General features: G+C 43.8%; 1 protein-coding gene across 1 annotated transcript in view; it reads right to left on the reverse strand.

Annotated features, from left to right (window-relative positions):
• Positions 1–13,060, reverse strand: part of LOC138356266 (involucrin-like) — a 57,432-nt gene that overhangs the window by 10,003 nt on the left and 34,369 nt on the right. The window contains exon 4 of the mRNA XM_069312235.1: positions 118–242. Coding sequence (XP_069168336.1) covers positions 118–242 — 125 coding nt within the window. The remainder of the gene's footprint in view (positions 1–117; positions 243–13,060) is intronic.

A 13,060-nucleotide genomic window follows, 5' to 3' on the forward strand; every position in this document is an offset into this window, starting at 1 on the left:
ATTCCTCTTAAACATCTTGACCTTTGTCTTGTGTTTGACTAGATATGAACTCCAGGATTGGTCTGACATATGTGTCAAACCAATCGGTCTCCTGCTCCCTACACCTATTTTCATTACCCTGCACTTGCAGGAGTTGAACTCTAGTAGCCACTTGTTAGACCATACCTGTTGTCTGTCTAGGTCATCTTTTAGTCTCTTGCTATCCTTCTTGGCCTCAATACGCCTCGTAATTTTGGCATCGTCTGCAAACATTGAGAGAAATGAATATGTACTCACTGAATGATCGCTTACACACTAGTAACATGATAGATCTGAGAACTGAACCTTGTGGGACTCCGCTATAGTGACGTCTCACCACTCAATTGAGCAATTACGTAATTACAATTATTACTTAACCAATTATAGGTATAAGTTAAGTAATAATTGTAATTAAGAAGCAATAAGATGCTAATCTTATCATACTAAGAAGGTTAGGTAAGGTCGGTGTTTTCTATGAAGCTTTTCAAGGTAAACTAAAATATTCACAATAAATTAGTATGTCACATATGCACGTATTTATTAAGTCAATATTGACTATAAGAAAGTGCGAGAACGGGTTGAATTGAGACCTCACCCCTCACGGTGACTCGCTATCTTCTGTTGCTTAGGTACTCCCTTATCCAGCGAAGCAGCTTATCACTCCCACCTGCTGCTCTTATCTTAAGCCCGTGCCTCTTGTGAGTACGACACGTAGACATTATGCAGTATGAGAGGCAGGTATACCAGTATACACAATGGGAGAGGCAGGTATACCAGTATACACAATGGGAGAGGCTGGTATACCAGTATACACAATGGGAGAGGCAGGTATACCAGTATACACAATGGGAGAGGCAGGTATACCAGTATACACAATGGGAGAGGCAGGTATACCAGTATACACAATGGGAGAGGCAGGTATACCAGTATACACAATGGGAGAGGCTGGTATACCAGTATACACAATGGGAGAGGCAGGTATACCAGTATACACAATGGGAGAGGCAGGTATACCAGTATACACAATGGGAGAGGCAGGTATACCAGTATACACAATGGGAGAGGCAGGTATACCAGTATACACAATGGGAGAGGCAGGTATACCAGTATACACAATGGGAGAGGCAGGTATACCAGTATACACAATGGGAGAGGCAGGTATACCAGTATACACAATGGGAGAGGCAGGTATACCAGTATACACAATGGGAGAGGCGGGTATACCAGTATACACAATGGGAGAGGCGGGTATACCAGTATACACAATGGGAGAGGCTGGTATACCAGTATACACAATGGGAGAGGCTGGTATACCAGTGTACACAATGGGAGAGGCAGGTATACCAGTATACACAATGGGAGAAGCAGGTATACCAGTATACACAATGGGAGAGGCAGATAGGAGTATACACACATCATATTCTCGCCATAAGGCCAAAGCTCCCATATCGTATCACTGCTTTTAGGACCATTACAGGAAAATAATGGCTATATTATGGTAATATATTTTGTGGTGGGTATTTAAAAACTCCTAAATGTATTCAGATCCCACGTTCGAAGGGGGGGGGGGGGTATTGGGGTCAGTACCACTGCCCAGTACGGTACTCTACCACTGACTGTGTCAATACCATCACTCGTACCGTACCAATACCATCACTTGACCGTTGGCGATTTGAATTTTAAATTTGTTTAAATTTTTGGCGGTTTGGTAGAAGCCGTTAAAAAAAACGGTTTGCATTAGGCTCTGGCTTGCTTCCCGCTATCACACCTAATACCTTTTTCAGGTACATTCCCCCCCTCCCCCCCCGACCTCCCTAAACCCCCCTTCCCCCCCCCCCCCCCACCCACTGTTGCCAATATCATGAATCCAACTGCGGCCTTTTGTTGTCGAATTTACTGCCGCGGCGCTGTGTCGAATGTCAGAACGTTGAGACAGTGATGTGGCAACGCTGTCAGGTCTAACCGTTTTCCTTTTTTTAAAATTTAAAAAAATTCCCGCGTGTTTTCAATATTATTGATCGCTGGCGCTCACACACACACACACACACACACACACACACACACACACACACACACACACACACACACACACACACACACACACACACACTAAGGTACATTTGCCAAAGAATGGCAAAGTGATTGCCATTCACTTTGAACGGATTGGTCTATAAGACCCCCTTAAGACTCACCCTTAACCATTCATCATGACTCAATCACCCCTTAACCACTAGTGTCAATCTCGGTCATTAGTAGTTTCTTAGTAATTTAGTAATTTGATTGTTTTAAATTGGTATTTTCTCTTATTAATTAGTAATTACGCTCTTTGTAATTTTCCTTTCACGTAATTCAAGGTCTCTCGTCTGCTCTTCACTCAAGGGTCAGTGAATGGGGGTTAGGTTGACAGGTCAACGGTCGTAATCAGCATTGACCTGTATTCATCATCCCTATCGCCATATTTTACTGTTTCTGAAAGTGATTATCATCCTTTAACGTATCATCAGAAAGCTATCCTTATCATTCTTCATCCTTCCAGCAAAGTGGGCAATCGTTCGTCCGCATCGAATCGTTAGAAGGCAATCATCATTCTTCATTGTATCGTCAGAACGCAGTTATCAATCTCTACTGAAGACTTCATTCATCTAATTGTAATCGCATGATCACCCCAAATTGGCCAGTTACCTTCGCTGTCATCAATACTACATCACCTTCATGGGGCTCTATGACTCTTCGTTGCACGACAAAGAGTGCTGGGAAGACGGGACACCATGAGCGTAGCTCTCATCCTGTAATTACACTTAGGTAATTACGTTCAGTGGTGTTACAATGCGCTCTTTAGGGGGTATATCGTATTTTTCTTTGGCTAAAGTTTTCGATAAACGTGGCCTTACGGTTTGCAGGGTCGACGTTTGAGCTCCAGTGGTCGAAACGGTTGGGCAACCTTCCTTTACAGCGTCCTAGTATCTCAGCTTCGTGTCTTCATATCCCAGCTTATATTGCTCTCTTATCCCAGCTTTTTGGCCTAGTATCCCAGCTCTTTGTCCTCATATCCCAGCTCCTTGTCCTCATATCCCAGCTCCTTGTCCTCATATCCCAGCTCCTTGTCCTAGTATCCCAGCTCCTTGTCCTCATATGCCAGCTCTTTGTCCTAGTATCCCAGCTCTTTGTCCTCATATCCCAGCTCCTTGTCCTCATATCCCAGCTCCTTGTCCTCATATCCCAGCTCCTTGTCCTCATATCCCAGCTCCTTGTCCTAGTATCCCAGCTCCTTGTCCTCATATCCCAGCTCCTTGTCCTCATATCCCAGCTCCTTGTCCTAGTATCCCAGCTCCTTGTCCTCATATGCCAGCTCTTTGTCCTAGTATCCCAGCTCTTTGTCCTCATATCCCAGCTCCTTATCCTAGTATCCCAGCTCCTTGTCCTCATATCCCAGCTCTTTGTCCTAGTATCCCAGCTCTTTGTCCTCATATCCCAGCTCCTTGTCCTAGTATCCCAGCTCCTTGTCCTCATATCCCAGCTCCTTGTCCTAGTATCCCAGCTCCTTGTCCTAGTATCCTACCTCCTTATCCTCATATCCCTTCCCTATGCTAGCTATTCTGACTTTCTTCTCATAATGAACTTATTTCCTGTCATCTCAAGTCGTCTTTATCACACTCTTGGGATCTCTCGATAACTGAGATGAGTCCTTATCCTTGTAAAGTTTTGCTCGTAATTGTCCTCACTCCAAACGAGGCTTTTACGAGGTCAGGAGTTTTTTGGAAGATGAGAGAAGGGGCTGAGTTCCGATTTATAAGCCTTTATGGGAGGGGGAGGGAAGGTCCCTAAGTTAAAATTCCCAAGTTCCTAAGTCCGGGAGTTGCAATGTCCTTATTCTTCGGTCCCAGGTAGAGTTCGGTTTCTGTAACGGGGGGGGGGGGAGGATTTGAAAGCGCTTAGATCAAGCAAGAGTTCTGTCTTCTATACTGATTAGACGCCCTTAGATCAGTCCGGGTAGGTTTGGCTTATGTTCTATTCATTGTACTATATTTTTAAGTGTGTTTCAGTCACTGTACTACATTTTTAAGTGTGTTTCAGTCATTGTACTATATTTATAAGTGTGTTCCAGTCACTGTACTATATTTTTAAGTGTGTTTCAGTCATTGTACTATATTTATAAGTGTGTTCCAGTCACGCAACACACTACCGAGAGGTACAGTCCCTGGAACACACTAAACAGTGATGGAACACGCTAAAGAAAGACACTGCTAATGAATTAAGAGTGTCGGAGTCTCAAGAAACACAATAAATACACGCTAAGCTCTGCATAAGCGCTTAGGGCTTAGCGTGTGTTTGTCAAGTGTGTTTCCAAGCTGTGTCGAAGCTGTGTCTCTGTGTTCAAGCTGTGTCGAAACTTGACCCATCGTCAAGCTTTAATCGTCCAAGCTGAAAACGTTCCCAAATGAGCATTTGTAAATGTTTCCATATTGAGTATTTAAACAAAAACAAATTCTCGTGTGAATCTGTATCTAAAAGTTGAAATGTCTGAGGTTGGAGGCCTGACGCTAGGGGCTAGCCTTACCCAATTTTTACAGGTAATTGCTGTTGGGTATGTACCCAGCAGTGGTAGGTTGGGGTTGGCATTAATGCAATGTGTTCCGCGTGATACATTGCCGAAGTTAACCTCAAGGGGAATCTTGCAATATGATATTAATACAACTCTGAGATAATAGAATATTGTAAAACATTAAGCACTGATGACTATAAAATTTTCCAACAAATTCTATCTTTGCCAAAAATTCTAAAATTTTCAAAAGTATGATAGAAACAAATGAACAAATTTGTTTCTGTTGTGGAACAAATGAACAGTCCAGTGGAGTGATTTCTGTGTGTTCTGATAGAAACAAATTTCTATCATACTTTGCCTGTAATACTCTGTAATACGTGTTCACGTGTCGCAAGGTGTAAGTCGAACACACTGTTCGACTTACACCTCGCGCACTGTTCGAAAGCACTTTTCGACTTACACCTCGCGCACTGTTCGAAAGCACTTTTCGACTTACACCTCGCGCACTGTTCGAAAGCACTTTTCGACTTACACCTCGCGCACTGTTCGAAAGCACTATTCGACTTACATCTCGCGCACTGTTCGAAAGCACTTTTCGACTTACACCTCGCGCACTGTTCGAAAGCACTGTTCAACTTACACCTCGCGTACTGTTTGATAGCACTGTTCGACTTACACCTCGCGCACTGTTCGAAAGCACTGTTCGACTTATACCTCGCGCACTGTTCGAAAGCACTGTTCGACTTACACCTCGCGCACTGTTCGACTTACACCTCGCGCACTGTTCGAAAGCACTGTTCGACAAACGTTTAAAAAAAGCTCGCGTATAGTATTCTTCATTAACACAAAGGTAGTTTGGCGACTGGATTAACCAGCACCTTGCCCCATTGTTCATGAGGACGAGCTGTCAATTTTGACTCTTGGGTACAACCCCGTCCTCATAAATAGTGACCAGGAGCTCCTCAAAGTCGCCAAACCCCCTACTCATTTCTGAAAAAAGGAAAATGAGAAATTTGAAAAGGGAGGTGGGGAGGGGGGGTATAAGGGATTGGGGAGACGTGTGAAGGGAAAATGGAATAAGAGATGTAGAAGAACAGGGGAGAGAGAAACTGGGTCAGTATGGAGAATAACAGCCAACGCGAAAGGTAAAAAAGGAGGAAGAGAGAGAGAGAGAGAGAGAGAGAGAGAGAGAGAGAGAGAGAGAGAGAATATATATACACACATAAATTTATGTCTCTCGTACTTTGACAGGGTAAAATAGTTGCTATAGAAACTAGTGTGCTATTAAGCACTTAATCACCTGAAGGTGATTAAGATGTTTTTACAAGGTCAGGTTATATAGTTACATCACATTGTATAACTGATGGATTACATAGTCAATCTTAGGTACAAGTCCAATATATCAAGTGTTCCAGTACTCATATAGTAGTTACAGACTTCAGCATACCTCAGCCCAGGAGGGCGAAAGTTAGTCAATATGGTACATTCTACAATATAATGTTCAAGGGAGTGCATGTTTTCTCATTCACAAAGTTGACACATGATGTATTCCGACACTTGGACAAAGGTGACACATTGTGTATTCGACACTTTCACAAAGGTGACACATGGTGTATTCGACACTTTCACAAAGGTGACACATGGTGTACTCGACATTTGGGTTTTGAGAAAGCTGCCAGATACGTCTATATCCCAGGCGTATTCTGGCCACTATAACATCACATTGCCGGGTTCTTGTTCTATTAGTCCCATATGTGAATGTCTCCTCACGATATCTATCATAATATTTAATGCTACAACTTCCAAGTCTTTGTCAATTTCGTAGATCAACGAGATTTTCATTGGACATACATTTCAGTATTCTCCTTGTCAAACGAAACTAATAAACTACCCATATTATTTTCTACTACTGGTGTACTACAGACTGTCTTGGCCAACATGTCAACAACATCATGCTTTGAGATGCCATTATGTGATGGTATACAAAGGAATTTAATCTTAAATCTGTTTTCATATGCAACTAAAACATGCTCTATCGGGCGCCTGAGATGGGTACTTTGGGGCCTCTGAATTGGGTACTTTGGGGCGTCTGATTTGGGTACTTTCGGGCCTCTGAGTTGAGTACTTTCGGGACTCTCTCTTGTCAGCTGGAATAAACAACACTCCGACCAACCATTCACCATGGATAGATGTACAGCATCCATCTCTCTCTCTCTCTCTCTCTCTCTCTCTCTCTCTCTCTCTCTCTCTCTCTCTCTCTCTCTCTCTCTCTCTCTCTCTCTCTCTCTCTCTCTCTCTCTCTCTCTCTCCCCCCCCCACTAGCACCCACAACACGGCCCAGTATACATATTGCAACACTGTTAATGTCGCTGCATCTGTTACACACTGAGACACGTTGCTTTCTTGTAGCAGCAGCAGCGGTAGTATAGTAAAGGTTGTTAAATCCTGGGAGGAAGAGGGTGCAGAAGCTGGAGCCAAAGGGTGCACTCCCCCATTCATCCAGACGCTGGACTGAATGGTGTGTGTGTGTGTAATTACCTAAGTGTAGTTGTAGGATGAGAGCTACGCTCGTGGTGTCCCGTCTTCCCAGCACTCTTTGTCATATAACGCTTTGAAACTACTGACGGTCTTGGCATTGTGTGTGTGTGTGTGTGTGTGTGTGTGTGTGTGTGTGTGTGTGTGTGTGTGTGTGTGTGTGTGTGTATGTGTGTGTAAATCCGCTGTAATTGCGTATACGCAATTGTCTCATATTTCCATAGCCTAACTTGCGTCCTAGGTGAGTTGATTGTGGTGTTTCTTTGTCTGTTAACAAAGTTAACAGTTAACTGTGTTAACTGTTAACTTTGAGGTTATCAAAGGCACTGGGAATTAACATATGGTGTGGAAAGGGGCGGGGGAGGGGTGAAAGGTTGTGTACCTGTGAATGTATAGGACCAAATGTTGCTCCATTATGCTGTGGAGGAACTATATAGGACCAGAGGTAACTTCACTATATAATGGAAGATATATATATATAGGACTAGAAACAGGAGCAAGGTAGGAAACATGATTTTAGAATGCACAAGAACGCACACACACCCATTTTATATATATATATATATATATATATATATATATATATATATATATATATATATATATATATATATATATATATATATATATATATATATAATTTCTCCGGTATTCCTTCCATGGGCTATGTAGTTATTCTGGCTTACCTCTATTCCCTCATAATTCCCTTCCCTTCTGAAAAAATAGGGTTTCGAATATGTCACATATGTACTTATTTATAAGCGAAATAGCGACTATAAGCAATAAGTCATATATGTGTGTCTTGTGCGAGAGCTTTGGGAGGCGTTGAATGGTTTACCATGTATTGGAGTTTTTTTTATCTGAGTGTCTGTTGGTGGCTGTCTGCCCCCCCCTCTCTCTCTCTCTCTCTCTCTCTCTCTCTCTCTCTCTCTCTCTCTCTCTCTCTCTCTCTCTCTCTCTCTCTCTCTCTCTCTCTCTCTCTCTCTCTCTCTCTACCTCGCTCCCCCTCTCTACCTCTCTCTCTCCCGCTCTCTCTCTCTGTTCCATTAACGACGACGGGAATAAAACGAGGTGTTTCCACACTATCCAGGTGGGCTGTGTGAACCAACAGGTGAGTTTACCGAGGAGTTCTGCAATAGGAAGCGGGAGAGAGAGAGAGAGAGAGAGAGAGAGAGAGAGAGAGAGAGAGAGAGAGAGAGAGAGAGAGAGAGAGAGAGAGAGAGAGACACTCGGATAAAAAAAACTCCAATACATGGTAAACCATTCAACGCCTCCCAAAGCTCTCGCACAAGACACACATATATGACTTATTGCTTATAGTCGCTATTTCGCTTATAAATAAGTACATATGTGACATTCGAAGCCCTATTTTTTTTCAAGGCACTAACTTTTTCTCTTAGTTTTATTAAAAAATAGAGATTTTATACAGAATTTGACAATATCCTGAGTTACTTTACAATTTATTTAAATATTTTAGTTTTGTTTTATTATTTTTATAAAACTGTAATATCAGTATAGGTATAGGTTCAGTACTAATTGTAATATCTTAACATACTAAGAAGGTTAGGTTAGGTTGTGGTTTTTCTATTCAGCTTTTCAAGGTAAACTCAAATATTCACAATCAATTAGTATGTCACATATGCACTTATTCATAAGCAAGATACTGACTTTAAGCAAGAGCGAGAACACGTTGCCATCCCGCACCAGCAAGTATACCAAAGAGTCAATATCCAGTCACTCTACAGCAGAAATGGTAGAGTATACACTCTAGAGCAGGCGATACAAAGCCGACGGCCCCCAGCAGACGGAAAAAGAGCAGGCAGACCCCTGAAGCAGAGGCAGGTTGTAATCTACACACTGTTAGGTCTGCTCGGTCGCTACTTCCTCTTGATGTCTTCCTGGTTGTGTGCACTCACCTATGTGTGTCGACAGGATCGGGCTTCGGCTCTTGGCTCCCGCCTTTCTAGCCGTCCAGTTGTTATTAGCACTGACATCTGTGCTGGTTATCGTATCTAGTTTTAAAATTATGAATAGAGTTTGCTTCCACAACCTGCTCCTGAAGGTTATTCCATTTTCCCACTACTCTCACAGACACTGTGTGTGTGTGTGTGTGTGTGTATGTGTGTGTGTGTGTGTGTGTGTGTGTGTGTGTGTGTGTGTGTGTACTCACCTAGTCACCTAGTTGTACTCACCTAGTCACCTAGTTGTACTCACCTAGTTGTGCTTGCGGGGGTTGAGCTCTGGCTCTTTGGTCCCGCCTCTCAACTGTCAATCAACAGGTGTACAGATTCCTGAGCCTATTGGGCTCTATCATATTTACACTTGAAACTGTGTATGGAGTCAGCCTCCACCACGGAAGTGTGTGTGTGTGTGTGTGTGTGTGTGTGTGTGTGTGTGTGTGTGTGTGTGTGTGTGTGTGTGTGCGTGCAGCCCATCCTCCTTTTATATAGTACTTTTTGTAATTATGTTCACCATCGTACAAATATTAATGTACGAAGGAATTAGTAGAATTTTGTACTATTTACTCTATAACGTCCGAAAAAATTAACCTAAAAAACAAACATATTTCTAGGCCCTAGTATAGTACACATATGTACTATATTAGGCCTCAGATGGCTTGTATTAGACCTAGGAAGCTTAGATTAGATTAATTTAATTTATCTTTGCAACATAAATGCAAAATCTTTTCCGAGTTTGTCCAAATTCAATAGTATCTATTTTTACTTTTGGCAGATATCTAGTCAGTGACTGGCTGCAGTGACTGGCTGCAGTGACTGGCTGCAGTTGTAAAGGTTTTAGTCCAGTTTTAAATATATATATTTTCCGACTCTCAATCGGGTAGAGGGCTTTGATGAGCGCTCTAAAGCTCTCTAGGGCTCTTTGGTGTTCCTTTCCGGGCCCACTGCGAGGCCCCCTCTATTGGAGTGACCACTTGTGTGGTCCCACCACCATTACATAGTAACCGTCTTGGCTAAAGTGGGGGGAAATTACCCCCCTATATCTCCCCCCTCTTTCTCCTCCTCCTCCCCCAGCGCCTTTCCCCATTTTCTAAGACTGAAAGGTTCTGCCACAGTTCTTTGTCCTCACCTTATGATACAATGGCAGTGATTATCTTAACTACCGGGTGTGACCAGGGGCGCTAGGAGTCTTAAGGATAATCTCTCTTTATCTCTCTCTCTCTCTCTCTCTCTCTCTCTCTCTCTCTCTCTCTCTCTCTCTCTCTCTCTCTCTCTCTCTCTCTCTCTCTCTCTCTCTCTCTCTCTTCAGTATGGCGACCAAACCACACATGAGAAAATGAAGAAACATCTCTTCCTCTCTCTGTCTCCCTCTCTCTCTCTCTCTCTCTCTCTCTCTCTCTCTCTCTCTCTCTCTCTCTCTCTCTCTCTCTCTCTCTCTCTCTCTCTCTCTCTCTCTCTCTCTCGGGGCAGATTAATCCCGTGGCGCTGAGTCGTATAACTGTGTTTGTATCTGTAAACACAGTGAATAGTTAAAATAATGTTTTGAAAGCTAAATATTAGTTTATATATTGGGGAGAAAAGGTCTATACCCCCGGTAGGCTGTACATGAGCAGGTAGACCTAGCTTGGGGGGGGAGGGTGCTGGCCCCCAGGAAAGGTGAGGAGGGGGGGGAGTAGATGCTGGCTAGATGGTTAGCCTATCTTTAAGACGCCTGTGCTTCCGGTGGAGCTCACCTGTGTGGTGTGGGGGGTCTGTGCCCCACCCACCAGCCTGGTGTGGGTGCTGCCCACACCCACATTCTCTCCCACCCAACCCATAACCCATTCCCCCCATCTCCCCTTCTCCCCCTGTCTAATCCACCCACCAACTATCTTAACACCCAATCCGTTTCTGCATTCTGATCCTCTTGTGTCTTAAACCTCGCCTCGATTCTATTGTCCAGTCAGCTTTACTCTGTCTTCGATCCCCACCCCTGTCGCACCTGTCCACCTGTTCACCCCGTCCACCTGTCCACTCAGCTACGAAGGGGTGTGCTCTCAGAGGCCGTCATACAGTGTTTGGGAGCATTATTCCACCCGTCTCTACAATGGTTTTAGTTCGTCGCTTGATTTTCGAGTTAGTAATATTTCGATGTCTTTCAAAACAACGGTGATTGATAACGTATGGTGTTGGGGAGGGGGGGGGAGGGGCTAGGCTGTGTTGTGTTTATTTTATTCATAGTTAGTGTGTCGTTAATTGATCAATGAAGCTAATTTAATTGCTTAATGATTCATCCTCTGTCCATTGAGTCAGCGGGTGACAGTCAGCGGGTGACAGTCAGCGGGTGACAGTCAGCGGATTCCTTCACTCTGTCCTGTCATCCCAGCTCCTGTAATATCCTCACATCCCAGCTTCTATCCTATCCTCATATCCCAGCTTCTATCCTATCCTCATATCCCAGCTTCTATCCTATCCTCATATCCCAGCTTCTATCCTATCCTCATATCCCAGCTTCTATCCTATCCTCATATCCCAGCTTCTATCCTATCCTCATATCCCAGCTTCTATCCTATCCTCATATCCCAGCTTCTATCCTATCCTCATATCCCAGCTTCTATACTATCCTCATATCCCTTTCAGGTGCTATGTAGCCCAGTTGGCTAGTCGCTGTCTCCCTACTGCCTAGCCCTGTTTGAGAAATAATTGATCTAAGTAGTTACAGAGAGAGAGAGAGAGAGAGAGAGAGAGAGAGAGAGAGAGAGAGGTGAGGGAGGGAGAGCTGAAATGTGTATATAGTGACAGATCGACAGTCAGACAGCAGTGATCACTATTCCAATATGAGTTTGGAAGGGCGGGGTACAGGTGAACATTGTGGTGGATGGGGGTAGTGGGGGTCCATCTATCCTCCCCCCCCTCCCTACACCACCACCACAAGCAGGGTAGGGGTGCCAGGGTTCGGTGGCACCCCCCCCCAACCTTTCCCCCCTTTCCCCCCTACCTCACATCACCAACATGGGCAGGTTGAAGGGTAAGCGAGCTTCCCCTAACTACTAACCCCCCCTTCTCCCCTTTACCTCATAAACACTAAGGTAACAGTATGTATCAAGACCTTCTGTGACCTACCATGATGGTACAGACCTGTCATATGACCTACCATGGTGGTACAGACCTGTCATATGACCTACCATGGTGGTACAGACCTGTCATATGACCTACCATGGTGGTACAAACCTGTCATATGACCTACCATGATGGTACAGACCTGTCATATGACCTACCATGGTGGTACAGACCTGTCATATGACCTACCATGCTAACACAGACCTGTCATATGACCTACCATGCTGACACAGACCTGTCATATGACCTACCATGATAACACAGACCTGTCATATGACCTACCATGATGGTACAGACCTGTCATATGACCTACCATGGTGGTACAGACCTGTCATATGACCTACCATGATAACACAGACCTGTCATATGACCTACCATGATGGTACAGACCTGTCATATGACCTACCATGATGGTACAGACCTGTCATATGACCTACCATGATGGTACAGACCTGTCAAAGAGTCACAGGAATAATAACCATACAATACATCAGAAGATAAAGAGACGACAACATTTGGGCTCGTCTTGGACCATTTTCGGTCCAGGACAGACCGAAACATCATCATTTCATCATGTGACGTGTGGTTTGGTCATCATATCATCAGCCACGTTATGGTGACCCATCGTCATCACAGCATTGATGATCCTTATAATCTCAAGATAATCTCAAGATGATCGATATTAATCTCAAGATAATCTCAAGAATACCTTATAATCATCATTGATCCTAAGGTAGTCTTCTACAATCAAGACCTCAGAAGACCTGGGGCCAGATTCACGAAGCAGTTACGCAAGCACTTACGAACCTGTACATCTTTTCTCAATCTTTGGCGGCTTTGTTTCCAATTATTAAACAGTTAATGAGCTCCGAAGCACCAGGAGGCTGTTTATAACAATAACAACAGT

The sequence above is a fragment of the Procambarus clarkii genome, chromosome 71, assembly GCF_040958095.1.
Source record: "Procambarus clarkii isolate CNS0578487 chromosome 71, FALCON_Pclarkii_2.0, whole genome shotgun sequence".
NCBI lineage: Eukaryota > Metazoa > Arthropoda > Malacostraca > Decapoda > Cambaridae > Procambarus > Procambarus clarkii.